At 43.2% G+C, this 22,002-nt stretch overlaps 1 protein-coding gene across 1 annotated transcript in view; it reads left to right on the top strand.

The window, feature by feature from the left end:
* Window positions 1-207: 207 nt before the first annotated feature.
* The window catches only part of gfral (GDNF family receptor alpha like), a 132,949-nt gene continuing 111,154 nt past the window's right edge, over window positions 208-22,002 (top strand). Inside the window, exons 1-3 of the mRNA XM_080193172.1 lie at window positions 208-369; window positions 2,822-2,970; window positions 11,368-11,456. Coding sequence (XP_080049298.1) covers window positions 208-369; window positions 2,822-2,970; window positions 11,368-11,456 — 400 coding nt within the window. The remainder of the gene's footprint in view (window positions 370-2,821; window positions 2,971-11,367; window positions 11,457-22,002) is intronic.

The following is a 22,002-nucleotide window of genomic DNA, read 5'->3' as shown; positions in this document are numbered from 1 at the left end:
TTTCAGTTTGGATTCTGGAAGTATTTTGCATCTCCAAGCACTGAAACAAAACACCAGCTTTTAAGAGGGACCACACAATGTTTATTTTCCCCTCTAGCATTTTTACAATTTTTACATCTTTACCAACATCAAATTCCAACTTCACAAACTCAACTTTGCAACCGGCTCATGTTCTTAACTACTAACAATGTGACTTCAATATGACTGATGGAGTTTGGAAAACAGAACAAAATTCACAAGAAGTTGTCCCAAAAGCCTTGTGAAAGAACTGACAGAAGATCTCTGGCTTCACTCATCTGCAAAGCTCATGCGTTTCTTCAACTTACACCATACAAATCACGACAGATGGAAATATCTGATGTACAAATGGTAAATTTTTTAAAAAATCAGCTAATTGACAAATATGAAAAAGAGACATCATAGCAATACTCTCCACTACTCCTGAAATTACTGAATTAGCCACTTCAATGTAAAATTATAGTTGTTCTACAGTTACACCAGGGATAGGAAAGGGGAAAGAATCCTGAACATATGAAATGATATTTCAGACAATATGGATGTAATTTAGCCTGTCATAGTCATTAAATTTCATGAGAGGCCAAAAATGGGATTTGCGCCGGTGAAATTTCAGAATGCCAAGCCCCCCATTTGATGATGCAATCAGGAAGTATGCAGATCTGACTCACATTAATTGTAATTCATTAACATCTATTTAACAGGCTTGATGTTGCATCTTCAGCCATCATTGAGTCTTCCCACCCACCAGCTCTGACATCATGCAGATACTAATAACTCCTGCTCTTTAAAAATGGGAACCAGGCACCATGATCTCTGAGAGGGAGGCAGAAGCTGAGCACTAATGTCTCCACTCAGCACCAGGGAGTTAAGAGGGACAGAGGCCACTGTGCAGTGCCAGGAAGAGGGACTGGGGGGTTTGGGGGAGGGTGTCAGGGAATGAGAGAGAAAAAAGAGACCAGCTGTCAGGGACATAATGCTTTATTCATGGTGGAGGATGGGGGGAGATTCGCGGTTGGTATTGGTACTTTCAGAGTTTGCTGTCTATGCTGTAACTCTACTTACAGAGCTGTGTGAGTTGCAGAACATGCTGTGCAAGTATGCAGTCACTGGCATGGGAGTCTAGGATGGTGATAGAACATAGAACACCACAGCACAAACAGGCCCTTCGGCCCACAAGTTGTGCCGATCCTATCCCTTCCTACCAGGCCTACCTATAACCTTCAATCCCATTAAATCCCATGTACTCATCCAGAAGTCTCTTAAAAGACTCCAACGAGTTCGCCTCTACCACCACCGACGGCAGCCGATTCCACTCACTCACTACCCTCTGAGTGAAAAAATTACCCCTGACATCTCCTCTGTACCTGCTCCCCAGCACCTTAAACCTGTGTCCTCTCATAGCAACTATTTCAGCCCTGGGAAATAGCCTCCAAGTATCTATCTATACCTGTCAACATCTTATAAACCTCTATCAGGTCGCCTCTCGTCCTTCATCTCTCCAGGGAGAAAAGACCTAGCTCCCTCAACCTATCCTCATGAGGCATGCCACCCAATCCAGGCAACATCCTTGTAAATCTTCTCTGCACCCTCTCAATAGCTTCCACATCCTTCTTGTAGTGAGGCGACCAGAACTGCGCACAGTGCTCCAAGTGGGACGCACAGTACTCCAAGTGTGATGTCTGGCGCCAGGGCGTTTATGGGGCACGTGGGCTTGGGGAGGGGTTTGGGATATGATGAGCCATTGAGTTAGGCCAGATGAATAGAATGGATGAGACACTGGAAGGGAAACCAACTCGATATCTGTCTGAGTTTGGGTGGAGAGAGGGGGAAGAGGATGGGGAAGAAGATGGGGAGAGGAAAGGGAATGTAAACCTATTGATCAGCTGTCCAGGAGACTTGATTATAGGGAGATGACAACAATGAACTCTTTGAATTATCTAGCCTGACTGAGTAGTGTGCCTATCCGCTCTGCCTCTTCCTGAAGGAGAAAGCAATATGCACTGTTGCATCCCTGAGACTCACACTTATGACGTTAGTTGGCCATCAAGTGTTGACCCTTAGCAATGCCAGTTCCCCACCGTCTCAAAGTCAAGGAATTTGATTAAGCCTCAGGTTTCAGGCCTCTAAATTTGGTTGCATGAGATCAAGAGGCAAGGCAGTAGCTTCTCTGCAGGACCGCAACACTTGCCACTCAGGATCAATCAGCACCACCCTCCCCTGCCCCCACACCCCATCTCAAAATTTATCAAGTGACAATGTTCTCCAATTACTAGTACCTAACTTCACCCATGCCCACGCTGTGCCCCTACAATTTCTTAGCCTTCCATTATGTCTAGGTGTGTCCCCAGGATGTACATCAGAAGTGGAGGCAGCCTGCTGCCTTCCATGTCCTGTTGCCTGAGATGCCCTTGGCGGATGTCCTCGAGGGCTGAGACCTAGAGGACCGCGGTCTATTTTTGGGTGGCAATGGTGTTTTATCATCACTCTGTCCTCCCCACGATGCCTGAGTTGCATCAGGCACAGGAAGGCTCCCAGGATCTCCTGGATGAAAGGCCCTGGGATGTGCTCCAGCAAGTCCTCCTCCTTCTGGGTGCTTATGGGTGCCTGGGTTACTCCATGGGATGGAGGAGCAGCTGCACTGAGCTCCAGTAGCCTTACCGTCATCTAGTGCTGCCAGTCCTGGAGGATTACCATTGTCATACCATGGAGTTTAAGTCCTCAGCCATGGTGCTATGGGACTGAGCCTTGCTTCAGCCATCTCCTGCCATGGATTTGTCACCACGTGCTTGCCTTTCCATTGCAGACACCACTCTTGCAAGGTTGGTTTGTGTACCATCTCCTGCAACAGAAGGCTTTGGGACTCTTCCATTCAGCTTGCAGTCACAGGGTGTCGTTGACAATCCTGCTGTCCCTGGCTCTGCCTTTGCAGCTGCGGGAAAACCTTGTCCGGAGGTATGGAACCAGCCTGGTCACAGCTGTGTCCTGGGATCCAGCAAACCTCTGACTGCTTGGGACTTACCTTCCTCCCCATAATGTGCATCAAAAGCAGTGTATTGCTCACCAGAGAGTGGCCCAATAGCTTGCCTGCTTCAATCTTCCACTGCAGGTGATAACTCTGACAGATCTTTGGTGTGACACCATCTCCTCTAAGGTCGTGTTGAGGGTGGGCAGTGGGACACTCCTGGTGGCCCAGCGAGGCTTATTGGGTGATGTTCCTGCAAGCAACGGAACATGGTAATAATGTACGGCCAGGGCAATGGTCTGGGATGCACAAAAATCACTTGAGATTGGCTACGTTTGACCTCCTCACTGTAGCGGCTCCTCACTTTTCCCTCATAGGCGCACCTCTCTCCCAGTACAGGCCCACTCTATCTCCTTCCCTATGAGTTCCACAGCTTTCTCCTCAAAAGGACTCAGGATCTTCAGCTCTGGTATCCGACCTTCCATCCTTGCTTGCTCACAGTGTTTGTGAGCAAGCTTCTCCTGCAGTAACAAAAATGGGGATGATGTTAACTGGCCACCTAGTGGGTCAAATGTTGATGAAACTTGTCTTGTGAAAAAGTTAGTTTTTGCTTGAAAGCAGTTTTGTAGTGGGCACAGTGCGTGAGCAGGGAGGGGTTGTGAGGAGAGGATTCCTGGGGATGTGAGGAAGCTTGTGGTCATAGTTCGGGTACTGAGGAACTGCAAGGTGGCAGCACGTGGGCTTGAGATGACATTCCGAGGGGTGACAGCAAGGTGGAGCGCAGAGAGGAGACAGGAAGCATTTACCCTGGCAGAAGGAAGTAGATAGTTGATCTTCTTGCAGCATTGTACCCCTGTCCCCTTGAAGAGAGCTGGCACTGACCAGTGCTGCCACTGTCACTCAGGAGGGGTTGGTGATGTTGCTGGAATTTCTCCTGCCAGCCTGAGGCTAAATTGTTCCCCTTCTCTCCTCTACAGCATCAAGCAGATGGCTGAAGGCCCCCCCCCAAACAAAATGCAGGCTTCTTTGCTGCTATCCTCCAGGCTTGACTGTCAGCAAGAGCTGTGGAGCTGTTTAATTGCAGTGTGCCCTTGATACAATTGCTCAGATGACCCCCAGGACGGGGGAATTTTTTTTCCAAAAGTGACTAAAAATTGCAGTTCAGGGCAGGTGGATATTCATACCATTCTCACACTGAAACTGACACTTGCTAAATTCTGGAAAAATTCTGCACAATCATTTCTGCAAAGTTCAGGTGCCATAACATTTAAGTGATGTCTATCTCCTTTCATTTTCTTTTTCAGATAATTATGCATTTCCCTTTCAATAGCTACTATAAATTCTGCTTCCACCATGGCCCGTGGTAGGCATTTTCTTTTGGAACAAACCTTTGTGTGAAAGGAAATTTAACCAATCTTTCTTTTCAGTCTTTTGAAGCTGCCCTCCAGCTAACAGCTGACTAAGTAATGGAAAGAATTTCGTCCTAAAGTCTTTATAATCTTCCCTTACTGTGAACATTCTTTCTTATTCCAAAGCAAACAGCCTAATTTTCACTGTAATGACCATTACTGTAATGACCACCCTCACTGGAGGCTGCTCCAAAGTTGCTGATATGGGAGAGACCCCTTGATTTGTCACTGTCTTTCTCCACTCTCATACCAGCTTTTCACTCACACCAAATCCCTGCACTGTGGCACATTTCATGAGTTAGCAAATGTTACAACTTTTGCTTGAAAGCAGTTTTGTAGTTCATTCTCTTTGCAGGAGGATTCATTTCTGTTTATGGTTATCATGCGCAATCTGTTCTGCATTGGGGTGTCTTAAATTCTCCTGCATCTTCTTTTGCAAGGCAGCTCAGATCACCCACCTTATTTCATGTCCTGACTGTATGTTTCTGGGGTGAAAAATGCAAGTATGGCATTTCACAGCTGAAAAGGAGAATTGACTTATACATTGATTATATATGCAAAAACATGATTTTCGGACAAATAATAAGAACATAAGAACATAAGAAATAGGAGCAGGAGTAGGCCATCTAGCCCTTCGAGCCTGCCCCGCCATTCAATAAGATCATGGCTGATCTGTTGTGGCTCAGTTCCACTTTCCCGCCCTCTCCCCATAACCCTTAATCCCCTCTCTTATCAAGAACCCATCAACCCGCTTCTTAAAAATATTTAGCGAGGCAGCCTCCACCACTTCAACGGGCAGAGAATTCCAGAGATTCACCACCCTTTGAGTGAAGAAGTTCCTCCTCAACTCCGTTCTAAACCGCCTCCCCTTTATCTTGAGGCTGTGCCCCCTAGTCCTACTGTCTTTTTTGAGCGGGAAGAGTCTCTCCACCTCTAGCCTATCCATCCCATTCATCATCTTATACGTCTCAATGAGATCTCCCCTCATTCTTCTAAACTCTAACGAGTACAAGCCTAGTTTATTCAGCCTCTCCTCATAGCTCAATCCCCTCAACTCCGGTATCAGCCTAGTAAACCTCCTCTGCACTCCCTCCAGGGCCAAAATATCCTTGCGCAGGTGCGGCGCCCAAAACTGCACACAGTACTCCAGCTGCGGCCTCACCAATGCCCTATACAGCTGCAGCAAGACCTCCCTACTTTTATATTCAATCCCCCTCGCTATGAAGGCCAGCATCCCATTAGCCTTCCTGACCACCTGCTGCACCTGCAAGCTGGGTTTTTGCGACTCATGCACAAGGACCCCGAGGTCCCTCTGCACCGTCGCCTGCTGCAGTTTTTCGCCACGTAAGTAAATAGAACGGGGTCTACCTTATACTTCAGGTCATCTTACATGCCACGATCTATGGATAAATATTATTCTACTTTTCCTGCCAAAGTGGACAACATCAGATTTTCCCACTTTATACTCTGGCTGATAAACTTTTTCCCACTCACTGAATCTATTTATACCTCTTTGCACTCTGTGTTCTCCTTACAACTTGCTTTTCTGTCTCTCTCTGCATCATCAGCATAAATGGCTACAAAACAGTCAGTCCCATCATCAAAGTCATTAAATTGATTATAAGTAGTTGAGGCATGCCACTAGATACAGTTTGCAAATCTGAAATTGACCCATTTAGCTCAATTCTCTACTTCTTAGAACATAGAACATAGAACACTACAGCACAAACAGGCCCTTCGGCCCACGAGTTGTGCCGATCACATCAACACCTACCAACCTACAGACCTATCTATAACCCTCAATCTCATTAAACCCCATAAACTCATCCAGAAGTCTTTTAAAAGACCCCAGCGAGTTCGCCTCCACCACCACTGACGGCAGCCGATTCCATTCACTCACCACCCTCTGAGTGAAAAACTTACCCCTAACATCACTTCTGAACCTCCCTCCCCGCACCTTAAATCTGTGTCCTCTCGTAGCAACCATTTCAACCTAGGGAAATAGCCTCTGAGAGTCCACCCTATCTATTCCTCTCAACATTTTGTAAACTTCTATCAGGTCGCCTCTCAACCTTCGTCTCTCCAGGGAAAAGAGTCCCAGCTCTTCTTGTTTGTTAGTCACTCATCATGTTAATAAACAGGCACAGTACAAAACCAGCAACTTCAGGATTGAGTCCTCGCTGGATTTTGGATCTTACTGGTATGGGAGTTTGGGCTGGGTCTTGTGGGTTCACTTGGACCATTTGGAGCATGGAAAGAGACAGACACATAAAGCTGAATACTAGTCAGTACCCCACTATATCAGCACAATACCTAACTGCGCAAGCCAGTAAGCTACTTTTATCATCTGATAATAATTTAAATTCAGGCATTGCAGCTTAAAAATATGTCCAGTTTTCAGATATCACCAGTTTTTAGGGAGCAGGATTTGAGATACTGTATCTGTATGTCCCGCGACGCTCTTATCTTGTGTAGTAATTCTTTTTGCAGCACCTTATAGAATGAATTTTAGATATCAAAATATACTACAACTACTGGCTTCCCTTTATCCACCCTGCTGGATAAAGGGATATATCCTGAAAGAACCTGAAATAACTTTGTCAATTATGATTCTCCTATCAGAAAACTATGTTAACTCTGTCTGATTAGAACATAGAACAGGGCAACACAGTACAGGCCCTTTTGGCCCTTAGTGTTGTGCTGAGCTATGTCCAAACCCAAGATCAAGCTATCCCACTCCCTTTCATTCTGGTGTGTTCCATGTGTTTATCCAATAACGGCTTGAAAGTTCCCAAAGTATCCGACTCCACTATCACAGCAGGCAGTGCATTCCACAACCCAACCACTCTGAGTAAAGAATCTACCGCAGATATCCCTCGTATATCTCTCACCATGAATCTTATAGTTATGCCCCCTAATCGTTACATCTACCTGAGGAAATAGTCTCTGAACATCCCCCTCATCATCTTATAAACCTCTATTAAGTCACATTTCATCCTCCTCCATTCTAAAGAGAAAAGCCCCAGCTCCCTCAACCTTTCCTCATAAGACTTACCCTCCAAACCAGACAGCATCCTGGTAAAGCTCCTCTGCACTCTCTCCAATGCTTCTACATCCTTCTTATAGTGAGGTGAACAGAACTGCACACAAATGTGGTCTCACCAATGTATGGCCTGGTTGCAGCATAACCCCATGGCTCTTAAACTCAAACCCCCTGTTAATAAATGCTAACACAGTATAGGCCTTCTTCATGGCTCTATTCACTTGAGTGGCAATCTTCAGAGATCTGTGGATATGAACCCCAAGATCTCTGTTCCTCCACATTCCTCAGAACCCAGCCGTTGACCCTGTAATCCGCATTCAAGTTTGTCCTACCAAAATGAATCATCTCACATTCATCAGGGTTAAACTCCATCTGTCACTTTTCGGCCCACCTCTGCATCCTATCAATGTCTCTTTGCAGTCTAAAAGAGCCCTCCACCTCATCCACTACTCCACAAATCTTGGTGTCATAAACAAATTTACTAACCCACCCTTCAACCCCCCCTTCCAAGTCATTGATAAAAATCATAAATAGCAGAGGACACAGCACTGATCCCTGTGGTACACCGCTAGTAACTGGTCTCCAGTCTGAAAATTTTCCCTCCGCACCATCACCCTCTGTCTTCTATGAGACAGCCAGTTACCTATCCAATCGGTCAAATTGCCCTCTATCCCACACCTTCTTACTTTCTTCATGAGCCTACCATGGGGAACCTTATCAAACGCCTTACTAAAATCCATGTATATGACATCAACTGCTCTACCTTCCTCTACACACTTAGTTACCTCCTCAAAGAATTCAATCAAATTTGTGAGGCAAGACTTACCCCTCATGAAACAGTGCTGACTATCTCAGTCTAAGCTGTATTTTGAGGAAAGTAATTGCTGACAAAACTTATCAATGTAAAACAGTAGATGTACTTTTGCACTAAGTAGAGGTCTCAAATCTATGCAGTATATGACAGATAAAACCCCAAATGTACCAGCCATTGTTTGTACAGGTTTATTCTTCTTGTTGCATAATAATTGCGGAAAACTCACAGACCTGGAACATTAGTTCTGCTTTACTCTCCTCAAGTGTAGCCAGAGCTGCTAAGTATTTCCAGCATTTTCTATTCTTGGTTAAACTACAGTTGGAGTTCTTGCCTCTATGTTATAGAGGGATATTGAGACATTGGAAAGGGGCAAAACTATTCACAAGGATGATACCAGAACTGAGAGGATACAGTTATCTGGAAAAACGAAACATGTTAATGTTCTCTAGAAAACAGAAGGCTGAGAGGTGACCTGGTAGAAGTCTTCAAGATAATAATAGGAATTACTGGGGTAGACATAGGAAAAATGTTTCAATTTACAGGAGGTCCAGAACCAGAGGTCATAAATATAAGTTAGTCACCAATAAATTCAACATGGAGTCAATAATAAACATTTTTGTGCAAGTAATTTGCCACTTGCAATCAGAATAGTTGAGGGAAATTGCATAGATTCATTTAAGGGGAAGCTGGACAGTTTCAAGAACAAGAGAGGAATAGAAGGATATGGTGATAGGATTAAATGTAGAGGGATGACAGGAGTGCTGATATAGAACAGTTGGGTTGCATGATTTGTTTCTGTCCTGTTCCCTACTTTGTGCATCACGACTCATGTTACAATTTTATAAAGGGAAACTGCTGTCATACCAAATCTGTCAGCCTCTCATCACAAGGTGGCAACACAGAGCGAATCACCTTCCTCTATTTACTTTATTCTGTTTGCTAATTTTGTTTGTCATTTTTCAGCAGCATGGTGGCATAGTGTTTAGCACTGCTGCCTCACAGCACCAGAGGCCCGGGTTCAGTTTCCAGCTCGGGTCACTGTCTGTGTGGAGTTTACGCATTCTCCCCATGTCTGTGTGAGTTTCCTCTGGGTGCGCCAGTTTCCTCTCACAGTCCAAAGATTTTCAGATTAGATGGGTTGGACATGCTAAATTGCCCCTTAGTGTTTGGGGGACTAGCTGGGGTAAATGCATGGGGTTGTGGGATAGGGTCCAGGTGAGCTTGTGGTCAGTGCAGATTCGATGGGCTGAATGGCCTCCTTCTGCACTATAGAATTCTATGATTCTAAAACCATACTTATATGTTTCCACACAAGGATTAGAGCACCTACGCCAATTTGTGGCCACTCAATTTCTAACCTTTGGTGATGGTCTACCCATTGCCATCCATTGTGCTTTACCCCCAGTTCATGAGTCTGGCATATTGAGAAGGCAATTCTTTGTTGGCAGATTGCAGTTATTCCTTCATAGTCCTCCCCAGTTTCATACCCTGAAATTACAGTTGCTGGGTCTTAAGTCTCTTCAGCCTCAGGATCATGACACACAATCTCACAGTCCCTACTTTATGAGCCCTGACCTCTGTGATACTACACCACATGTTCCCTATCTCCTGATAATGCCTTATTCATTTACAAGATATGGGCACTGCTGTAGGCCAGCATTTTATTGCCCGTCCCTAGTTACCCTTCAGCAGGTGGTGACAAGCTGCCTTCTTGAAGTGCTGCAGTCCCTGAGGTGTAGGTACACCTACAGTGTATTAATTGCGTGGGTTTCCTCCGGGTGCTCCGGTTTCCTCCCACATCCCAAAGATGTGCTTTTAGGCTGATTGATTGGGTAACAAATTGTCCCTATATTGGACCTCCCTGATCCTCGCACATTAGGCGTAGACTAAAATCATGAATAGGTCACTGAGACAGTGGGACGGCGGCGCGGGCTTGTTGGGCCGAAGGGCCTGTTTCCCGTGCTGTGTTGTTCTTTGTTCTTTGTTCTTTGTTCTACAGTGCTGTCAGGGAAGGCATTCCAGGATTTTACCCCAGCAACAGTGAAGGAACAGCAATAGGTTTCTAAATCAGGATGGTGAGTAACTTCGAGGGGAACCTCCGGATGGTGGTTTTCCAAGGTATCTGCTGCTCCTGTCCTTCTAGTGCCCATTTTATCCGTAACATTGCTTATCTTTCTTCCCACTATCTGTTCTTCACAGTGGTTAAACCACCGTGGGATTGTTAAACTAGAAGAAATAATTACAATTTCTTATGGTTTAACAATCCCGTGTGGTTTATGAGCGCTCAGACTCATTATAAATATAAAGCATTCAAGACAGCCTTTACTTCTCCGTCTCCAAGCATACCAGACACAACTTTCTTTACAAATCCTTTCAGCAGCCTTGTGCATCCATCTCTCACCCACAAGCAAATACCCACCTCCATCCACTTGTGCCATTCCTCTAATACAAGGAGACCGACAGCCCTTGACATCAAGGCTGCATTCGGTCGAGTGTGGCATCAAGGACCCCTAGCAAGACTGGAATCATTGGATTTCAGGGGCAAATTCTCCACAGGTTGGATTCATACCTGGTGCATTGCAAAATGGTTGTGGTTGTGGTGGGTCAGTCATCTCAGCTCCAGGAGTCCATCAGGGTAGTGTCTTAAGCCCAACCATCTTCAGCTGCTTCATCAATAACCTTCCCTCCATGATAAAGTCCGAAGTGGGGATGTTCGCCAATGATTGCACAACTTCAACCCTATGACTTCTTACCTTAACTATTAATTGCTAATGTTGAATCTTGCCTAAAGCTTTCTGAAAATCCAGCACAGCTTCGTTTAATCAGACCCACCCTTACTAATTGCTTTAATTGGAGCGTCAGTCATTGCCCTAATCCCTTACAGCTGGGTTAAATTCCACGAGGTAAATGTGGACGTGGAGTAATTATTATAAACATGGCTCTTTCAATAATGGAAAAATATTGCAATAAGCAGTAAACATGCAATAAGATCTATGCGCAAAGCATAATCCAGCAATAACTTTACCCGTGCTTGAACTAACGGAAAATTCCATAATTTCTTCATGCATGATTTACATGTTATTTCCGTATTTGGTACTTCTTTTATCATTTCTAAAACAAGTTGTTTCCAGACGAAGACCACTGAATGTGAGATTTTTCCAAAAGATAGGCAAAATGTCAAACGCACTCGCCGTTTTGTTGCTCAGCAAGGTCAGTCCATTAAAGAAGTATTGTATTGAACAGGTCCCAGAAAGGTACCCGGTTGAATCAACATATGTTTCACTGCCAGCCTCAAATGAACTAAACCAGCATTCTTGTGTGGGTGAGGGTTGGGGAGTTCGCCACAACCATATATATCAGCAGCCAGAATACCCAACTGAGAAACCACAATGCAGTACATCTTTCAACCAAACATATTTCAGGCGCTCACCCAATAGTATACAATTACACAATGATCGTAAGGCACTGGTTAGTGAAGAATTCTTTGAGGATTATGTACCACACCCAGAAAAGACCAACGTCTCAGTCCAAGCAGCTATTTCCATTTTGAGATTCTGTTTTTTTCAGTTGCATCAGTTTTCCATAGTCAACATTCAAAGCAAAATAGTCAGTAACTAAGCAAAAGATACAAAAATAGGCATATCAAAACCTTTCAAAATCTTTTTGTTAAAATTTCTGTTCTGCCTAAGAAACACTTGCAGCGACTATATAGCCCATGAAGCAATAGTGTGGATAGCTCAACCTGATACTTGCTGCATAGCTACACAGGCACAAGACTGAGCCATCAGATTGACACTGTGGACTGATATGAACAGGTTGCTGCTCCACAAGCACCTCATGCATTACCAACTTCACACTAGCAGCCTTGAACAAAGGGTACCTACTAAATTTCACTACATATCCAAGTAACATCCTAAAAACAACTGTAAATCAGGAAATGAAAGGGAGGGAGGAACTCAGAAAAATTAATTACCAGGGAAGTGGTACTTAGCAAATTGTCAGAGACGTGGACTGTCAAATTCCCAAGTCTTGATGGACTTCATCTTAATGGGCAGAATTTTACGGGCTCGCTCATCCTGAAACCAAAAAATCTCCCCTGAGGTCAAAGGACCTTCTCATGGTCCATCTCTTGCCCGCTCTGATTCCCCTGGTAGGAGGGACAGTAGGGGAATTGAATACAAAAGTTAGGAGGTTATGCCTCAGTTATGGAAGACATTGGTGAGATCACATTTGGAGTACCGTGTACAGTATTGGTCTCTTTATTTAAGGAAGAAGTAAATGCGTTGGAAGCAGTTGGAGGTGGTTTACTAAACTAATACTTGAAACTGGCAGGTTGTCTTATGAAGATAGGCTGGACAGTCAATGCTTGAAACTACTGGAATTTGGAAGAATAAGAGATGATTTGGTTGAAACATATAAGATTCTGAGGGATCACAAGAAGGCCAAGATCAGAAAGATGTTTTCTCTTGCCAGATAATCTAGAACCCCCTTGTTCTAAATTATCCGGCAAGAGAAAACATCTTTCCCCCCCTTATTTTTAAACAGCGAACCCCCTTGGTCACTGTTTAAAAATAAGGCATCACCCATTTAAGACAGAGACGAGATTTTTGTTCCCTTGAGGGCTGAGTGTTTGGAACTCTCTTCCTGAAATGACAATGGAAACAGCCTTTGAATACCTTTAAGGCAGAGCTAGATAAATTCTTAAGAAGCAAGAGAGTGAAAGATTATTGGGGAATGTGGAATTGAGGTTACAATCAAATCAAACATGATCTTATTGATTGGTGGAGTAAATTTGAGGTGCCAAGTGGCCTACTTCTGCTGTTAATTCATATGTTCATTTCTCCATACTATATTCCTTGTTCCAAATTTATGCTGACAGCAAGGCTACCCTTTCCTTTAATCTTTGCCTGCCATTTCTTAGACACATTATATATGAAGCTTGTTTATAATTTGACATGCCCTTTGAGGTCCCTAGGAATTTGTGTAGTTTGCTCAATGATGTGAAAAGCTCCTCTTTAATTGGCCTTATCCTTTTGAATTTGGCTTCCACACAATTTTCCTCCCACATCACTTGTCTGTCTCACTGACTCATCTGAGACTCTTGCTGTGAGCAATTATGCAATAGAATTGAGAGCAATCGGCACATATTATTTCAGACAAAATGTGCACTAGTCTGGGGCCCAGTAGGGAATTTGAGTTGCCCTGAGAGAAACTGGTGCTGGGCCTTGTCTCCTCAGCTTTGCTGGTGGGGACCAGATTAGCAAGTATCTGGCATCAAATTGGTCAGCTTAGAATAAAGGAGCTAGAATAATAGAATAGCTTAGAAGAAAAGTAACATCAGAAGCACCTGATGTAACTAGGATATAATGACACATGATTAGGTAACAGAGATTTGGAGGGAGGAGCAGTCCAACCTTGTGCAGAGTTCCTAGGATGTATGTAGAGCTGTAAATAATTATTAATGGTTTTAACAAACAATAGTTCTGAGTAGCTTCTTTAGGGAAAATAGACAGACACTGAAGAGCCCATTTAGACCTTGGATACATGATAATACGTAATGGCAAAGGTCAGCGAGTAAAGGACCCAGAAAAACCCCAAGAAAAGCCTATGGACCTGACAAGCCTACAGATCTTTGAAAGAAGGATGAAAGGAACAGGTGGAAAATAACACCAGTGAAACAGTAACAAGTACAGAGTTTAGTGCAATCAATGGATTTACCTGCCACTCCTAGGACCTTTGGAAGCATTGAAAGCTCACAAGCTCAGCACTGAAACAATTGGAGAAACTGGTTTTCCAGGTCTGCTTTTGGTTTGCACGAAGAGGAACAGAAGGATCAAGTCTTTACTCTATGTAATTTGACCTATTGCCAAAAACATAATAAGACAGGGGGTGTGGGTAGTCAATACTACTTAAAGTTCTTATGAGAAAGTCCTCCAGGCATTTGATTCATATTTTAGCATTTCCAAAAATATAATTAAAAAATGGGCAAAATTCAGCAAACAAAAATAAAATCAGGTGAAGCCATGGATTCATTCATTAATGATCTGCACAAACTGGCAAAAAATTGCAACTATTGTGGGATGAATTGATTCATGATCATATTGTCACTGAGTTCCTACCTGAAGCTCCATCAAATGTCTTGCAAACAAGAGAAGAACTAACTCTAATTAAGATAATACAAATTATGAGGCAAACCAAGCTCAGAAAGCAAATTAAAAGTGTTCATTTACAGGGAAAGTGAGATCCCTCAGAAACAAATGAGTGAGGCCCTTCAATACATGGTCCAGAAGAGGGAAAGCGCACCATATGGAAGGCACAAAAACTGGGAAAAATGCTTCAATCACATCTTTAAATGTTCTCAATGTGGTGGGAAAAACCTGCGGGAAAATGCTCAACATGGAAAGCAGATAGTCATAACTGGGAAACTGGAACACTTTTTAAATTATTTATCCATCTAAAACACAGCCTGCAAACGGAAACAGAAAACCACCTAGAAAAAGCAGAAGAACCAAAGACAAAACAAATAACTTTTCCAGGAGAAGCAAACAAAACAGAAAATAAATGCTGAAGTATTAAACCTGGATTGCACAACCCACAGTGTTTAAATTAAACCTGGGGTAGGTGTTTCAGTTTAGCTTATTGTAGGTTTAAGCATGTTACACAACAGCCCTGATTCAGTTACAAGGTCCAGGTGGGACTCCACTGAAATTCATAGGACAAGAACTGGCAAATTAAAATACAAGGATAGATGAATCATTGAACATCATACTTGGTTCTGTATATCGTACAGATCCAAGAATCATCGTTATTAAGAGGAAAGCATGCTTATAATTGAAGTTGATCTATAAAGTTGATGAAATTGTTGATGAGAAGTACAGAATCACAGACAGGAATACATTCCCAAAATTAGTTTACAGGCTTGGGAAAATGAAGCTTGAATACCATGTTACCCTGGTGCTGATGCTAAACCAATATATCTCTTCACAATAAGGAAGGTCCCTCATTCACTCTTGGAAAAAGTCGGGGTGAAATTGAACACAAGCCACAACAGAGGGTTATCTCTCCAGTAACCACACCAACAAAATAGTGTTCTGGAATGTTCATGATCCCAAAGTCAAATGACTCAATTAGAATCTATGTGGACTTGATTCAACTAAAAGAGCAATGGAGCATGAGATCCACCCGATGGCACCAATGAACGAGAGTCTTGCCAAACCAACTAAAAGTACCCTATTCACCAAATTAGTTCCAGACAGTGGACTTTGGCAGTTTCCTCTAGACATGAATCCAGATTGCTGACCACTTTTATAGCTCCATTCTGTCGTTATTATTTTAATAGATCGCAATTTGGAATTGCTTCTGGTCCAGAATATTCCAGAGAACAATGTCCCAAACCTTAGGATGTATGGAAGGAGCAATATGCCATATGGATGACATGTTCGGCTCCCTGAGGAAACAGCACAAAGGTAGAGTGAAATTAGTCCTGGAAGTTCAATAAGATGCTGGTCTGACATTTAATGAGAAATGTGAATTTTCAAAAACTATTGTTAAACTTTTAGGGGATATTGTGCAAGCCTCAGGTATAACAGCCAACCATAGAAAACAAATGCGAACAGGGAGTTTTCACAACCCAGGAACATTACAGAGGGACCTAAGAGTGGTCAACCAAACAATTGCAAAGGAAGCATTGGCAGCAACATGGGTATGCGAGAAGTTCTCACACTATGTGGCGTGATTGTGTTTTAAATTTAAAACTGACCGTGAGCCATTAGTCACTCTTCTGAACATGTAGGAGATTGTGAAGATAAAAGCAAATTATTGCAACTGCTGGATTCTGAAACCAAAAGAGAAAATGCTGGAAAATCTCAACAGGTCTGGCAGCATTTGTAAGGAGAGAAAAGAGTTGACAGTTCGAGTCCAGATGACCCTTTGTCAGTGCTAAAAGGCATAGAAAGGGGAGGTATTTACACTATAGGATGAGGGAATGAAAGATGAGTCATAGCCACAACAACAAGGGGAAAGACTGCTAGTGGCACCTACATTCCTGGAGATTACATGCTGTGTGGAATTTGAGTTGAAATCCATTTTTGGTATGTCGGAGATGAAGACAGTCATCGAGGACGGAAATATGGCTGTGGAAACAAGTCTTGGAGATTATGAAGATGTTGCCTAGATCTCAGATCAAAATTAATGAGGTATGATTACATAACTGAATACACGCAAAGGAAGTTCTAAGTGATAGGATATCAAGAATATAAGTTGAAGGTATCAGAATAGAGCATTTGAATGAGATCAAGAGGGTGGAAGCTCATTGCCAAGCTCATCACTCATTATAAAGCACCTATCAGCTACTGCAAAGAAACTGCAGAGATCAAACAAGAAAGACTCCTTCAAATCATGAGAAATTAACCAATTCAGCAGACAAGCAATGCCAGAGCTCGCAAGCGATTGATGGCAACTAAGCGAGCTGCATCTGTATGACAGAACTCTGCAACAGAGAGCGCAGATAGTATTGAGGTGTATCAGAGGATACAGCAGGGTATAGACCAGTTGGAGACTTGGGCGGAGAGATGGAGAAAGCTAGCACGAGGGGGCATAGCTTTAAATTAAGGGGTGGTAGTTATAGGACGGATGTCAGGGGTAGGTTCTTTACCCAGAGGGTGGTGAGGGATTGGAATGCCCTGCCTGCTGCAGTTGTAAATGCGCCTAGTTTGGGGCGTTTAAGAGATCCGTGGATAGGTTTATGGATGGAAAGGGTTTATTTTAGGTTAGAGGGTCATTGCTTTTTAACTGGTCGGCGCAACATCGTGGGCCGAAGGGCCTGTTCTGCGCTGTAATGTTCTATGTTCTACGGCAGATGGAGATTAATCTGGACAAATGTGAGGTAATGCATTTGAAGCTCTAATACAGGTAGGAAATATACATTAAATGGCAGAACCCTTAGGAGTATTGATAGGCTAAGGGATCTGGGTGCACAGGTACACAGATCACTGAAAGTGACAATGCAGGTGGAGAAAGTAGTTCAAGAAGACAAATGGCATGCTTGCCTTCATTGGCCGGGGTAGAGAGTTTAAAAATGGGCAAGTCATGTTGACGCTTTATAGAACCTTAGTGGAATATAGTGTCCAATTCTGGCTGCCGCACTACTAGAAGGATGTGGAGGCTTTGAAGAGGGTACAGAAAAGATTTACTAGGGTGCTGCCTGGTATGGAGGGCATTAGCTATGAGGAGAGGTTGGAGAAACTTTGTGTGTTCTCACTGGAGCAACGGAGGTTGAGGGGAGACCTGATAGATGTCTATAAGATTATGAGGGGCATGGACAGAGTGGGTAGTCAAAGGTTTTCCCAGGATGGAAGACTCAATTACTAGGGGGCATAGGTTTAAGGTGCGAGGGGCAAGGTTTAAAGGAGATGTGCGAGACAGATTTTTTACACAGAAAGTAGTGGGTGCCTGGAACTTGTTGCCAGGGGAGGTAGTGGAAGCAGATATGGTAGTGACTTCTAAGGGGCAAGTACATGGGAACAGAGGGATATGGTCCCTGGAAGGGTAGGGGGTTTTAGTTAAGTCAGGCAGCATGGTTGGTGCAGTCTGGGAGGGCCAAAGGACCTGTCCCTGTGCTGTAATTTTCTTTGTTCTTTGTTCTTTATATGTTTCTGAACCACAGACCCGACTGTGGATTGGAGTATATCTTTTGTATACATTTTGGGCTAACTTTAAAACTTCAGCAGTCTGCGCTATTCTACAAGTAACGTTTAGCTTCTAGTAATAAAATATAATGCAATGTTTATTAGTAGATATGGCATTGCTATTCAACAGCAGACTATTAAAATCCTTTCTTTCTAAATGTTAAAAAAAACCTCAGAAGTATTTAACTAGCTGTAAAATGTTTTGTGATGCCCTCTGATTGTAAGGGGTGCTATATAAATGTAATTCTTTCTTCTGAAGAATGTATTTATTCTTTATATTTCAGCAACGCAACATCCCTGATCATTATTGAAAAATGCACCTCCTCTTTTAAAACCAGCCAGCTACCTATAAGTGGTGACTGGCTGATCTGCTGGATTTCCCACTCTCCCAATTAGTGAGTTATTAGCATTGGATCGTATTTAAATTATACTCCACCCACTAAATTGATTGGGCCAAGAAGTCAAGACAAATAAAGAGTACAATTCTAAATGGGCTGCAGGAAACAGACAGACTTGGGGCTTTATGTGCACAAATTGATGAAACTGACAGGGCAGATTGCATGAGAAAGTGAATAAAAAGATATATTTGATCTTGGGCTTTATAAATAGTGGAAAGTGTGTAAAAGCCGGGAAGTTAAATGCACTTTTATAAAACATCAGTTTGGCCTCAATGGATCTCTGATGAAGCAGGGTGTGAGCAGCTGTTATCAAGGTAGCAATGGGAGTTGGTGGGCTTGTGAAATAGAGACAGAGAGGTCAATGAAGAGAAGGGAGATGACCATGTGAAGGTGAGAGAGAGGTGGAACTCAGAAATAAAATTGCTATATTTTCCCAGATCCAGACGCGAGCATGAAGCAGCACTGGTACAGTCATTGATGTAACTGAAAAAGAGTTGTGTGACTGGGCCTGGGCAAAGAATTTTCCACATACCCCTCAAAAAGACAGGCGTAACAAGGGCCCATGTGGATACCCATAGTAACACCTTTCACAGATGTGTAACTCAACTCTTATTCCCCCTGCCTAATAAATAATCTGTTACTCTCATCTTGAAAATTTCAAACACCAGTTCCCTCTCGGCAGAGAGAAAGTTCTAGATTTCTAATACACATTATGCAACGAAGATTCACCTGATTACCATTTTAAATAGCCTAGCTCTAATTTTAAAATCATGCCCTCTTATTCTGGATTCCTTCAACAGAAGTAATAGTTTTACTTATCCTTATCAAAGCCTTTTATCACTTTAATGCTTTTTATTAAATAATGCCTCAATCACAGAGTCATAGAGGTTTACAGCATGGAACCGGGCCCTTTGGCCCAACTCGTTCATGCCACCCTTTTTTTTAAACCCCTAAGGTAACCCCAATTACCCATATTTGGCCCATATCCCTCTTTACCCATTTTACCCATGTAACTGGCTGAATGCTTTTTAAAAGACAAAATTGTACCCGCCTCTGCTACTACCTCTGGCAGCTTGTTCCAGACACTCACCACCCTCTGTGAAAGAATTCTCCCTCTGGGCACTTTTGCATCTCTTTCCTCTCACCTTAAACCTTTGCCCTCTAATTCTAAAGGTAGGTTTGGGAAAAGATATTGATTATCAAGCTGATCTGTGGCCCTCATTATTTTATAAGATGCTCCAGTGAAAAAAGTCCCAGTCTATTCAGCCTCTTCTCAAGCCATCAAGTCCCCGTAGCATCCTAGTAATTCTTTCCTGCACTCTTTCTGGTTTAATAATATCCTTTCTATAATAGGGCGACCAGAACTGTACACAGTATTCCAAATGTGGCCTTACCGATGTCTTGTACAACTTCAACAAGACGTCCCAACTCCTGTATTCAATGTTCTGACTGATGAAACTAAGCATGATGAATGCCTCCTTCACCTCTCTGTCCACCTGTGACTCCACTTTCAAAGAGCTATGAACATGTACACCTGGATCTCATTTTTCTCCTCAATGCCCTACCATTAACTGAGTACGTCCTGCCCTGGTTCAATCTACCAAAATGCATCACTTCTCATTTATCTAAATTAAACTCCATCTGCCATTCGTCAGCCCACTGGCCCAATTGATCAAAATCATCTAAACTCAAGGGAATGCAAGCCAAGTTTACACAATCTGTCCTTATGACTTAATCTGTTAAATTCCTGTGTCATTCTGGTGAATCCACACTGCACCTCTCCAAGCTTAGTATACCCTTCCTCAGGTTCTGTGTCAAACGAACTTTTTTGGATAAAGTTGTTGCTTTCTCAAGTGAATAGGAAGGTTTGCACAGCAATGGTTCAAGTAGAGCAGGAAAGTTCTCCTCAGAATCTTGGCCAGTGTTTATCCTTCACAAAAATCATTAAAATAAATTATCCGTACATTATTCCATTGCTGTTTGTGGGTTCATGTCTGGAAAATTGACTGCCACATTTTCTACATTCCTAAAGTGTCAAGATAACGTACTAGCTTTCTTTTAGTAATATCATTGTCATATTTCTTCTGTACTGGAAGACAAACTATTCAGGGGGTTGTAAGTATGTAATTGGGGAAAGAGACAGGGTGATTGCGAGAATCTAAACCAACACTAAGAAGTGGTTCTGATATGGCAATGAACCAAGAGGAACTTCAATAGCAATTTTACATAAAGAAATTACAAGAGTAGATTTGAATCAATTGTGTTAGTTCAAAATTGCAGATTGTTAAAAAAAAGGCGTAAGGAAGCAAAGTAAATAGGATAGGTCAACTTTTTAAACCCCAAGGGCTAAAGTAAATAAATGTAATCAGCTCTGGGAAGAAAGCATTTCCAAAGAGACTGAGGGCCCGATTTTACCATTGTGTTGCGCTCATTTTGGGTGTAAAAACTTGATAAAGTCAGGCATAAGGCCATTAAAATGATCCGCGTCCGCATCTGTGCAGATGCCCACTTTACCAAGGCCTGAAAATGGCTACATTTAAATTGAATTAATGAGCTGCCCGCCCAACTTTACCAGGCCTTTACCATCATGTTCGCAAATCCAGATTCGGCGTGGAACAGACCTGCTCGGCAAAGGTCTGTTCCGGGTGCTCCAGCTTCTGAAGAGGTAAGTTCAAAGCTTCCAACGGCTCTCTGACTCAGATTGGCAGTGGGGAGAAGGGAGGTGGGCCAGATCACTCTCTGGTGAGGGGGAAGGAGGCAGGCCTGATAGGGGAGGGAGGAAGAAGGCCAGCTTGTTGTTTGGTGGTAAAGGGGAGGCCTGATTATTCTCTGGTGGAGGCGGGGAGCCCGATCACTCTAGGGGTGGGGGTGAGGCCCGATCATTCTGAGGGGTGGTGGGGGTGGTGGGGGTGGGGGGGGTGGTGTGATCTTTATGGAGGGGGTGGGTGGTGCTGGTGGAGGGGAGGCCTGATCATTCTGGGGGTGGAGAGGGGGGGGAGTTAATTCTATTCCATCACATTCCTAATTCTGACCATTCCTAATTCTGACCACTCCTGTTATAAATGCTACTTAGATTATATTTCACTTGCCATGAATGTTATTTTTTCCCCTACACCAGCAAGTTCAGAAGAAATAGAAATGATCTTATTAACGTTTCCCAAATGATCTTCTAAGCTTGGAAATGCAGCTCTTAGAATTTACTGCAAATTGGCTGTTGCTAACCTCAATTCTAAAGGTTGTTGAATCAGGCAACAGTTATTTGTACACGCACTTATATGTTTCATTACACACCTTCATTACAGGCTTGGTTATGTACCTCAGTGGATTTTGCAAGTACAGGCATCAGGGACAAGGGATTCCACAGCTATAATAGTCCACGTGCATTTGCTTAGTGAAACGGTCAAAGTACTTGGCTGTGAGTATGTGAAATATACTGGGAGGGATGTGCTTTTGTTCACCATTGCAAATGCTGCAGACATGTCAAGAGATCAAGATAGTTGAGAGGTGTTAATCGAGTGGATTCTCAGAAAATTTTTCCCAGGGCTGAAATGGCTGCCACAAGTTGGTCATGGTTGGTCAGGGCAAGATTAGGGCCAGTTACAGACAGCAGGGGGAAGTTGTGTGTGGAACCGGAGGAGATTGGAGAAGTATTGAACCAATATTTCTCTTCGG

This window comes from Carcharhinus amblyrhynchos, chromosome 7 (assembly GCF_965287045.1).
Source record: "Carcharhinus amblyrhynchos chromosome 7, sCarAmb.v2.hapA, whole genome shotgun sequence".
Classification (NCBI taxonomy): Eukaryota; Metazoa; Chordata; class Chondrichthyes; order Carcharhiniformes; family Carcharhinidae; genus Carcharhinus; species Carcharhinus amblyrhynchos.
The sequence above is the reverse complement of the archived record's forward strand: the minus strand, read 5'-3'. Positions and strand labels throughout refer to the sequence as shown.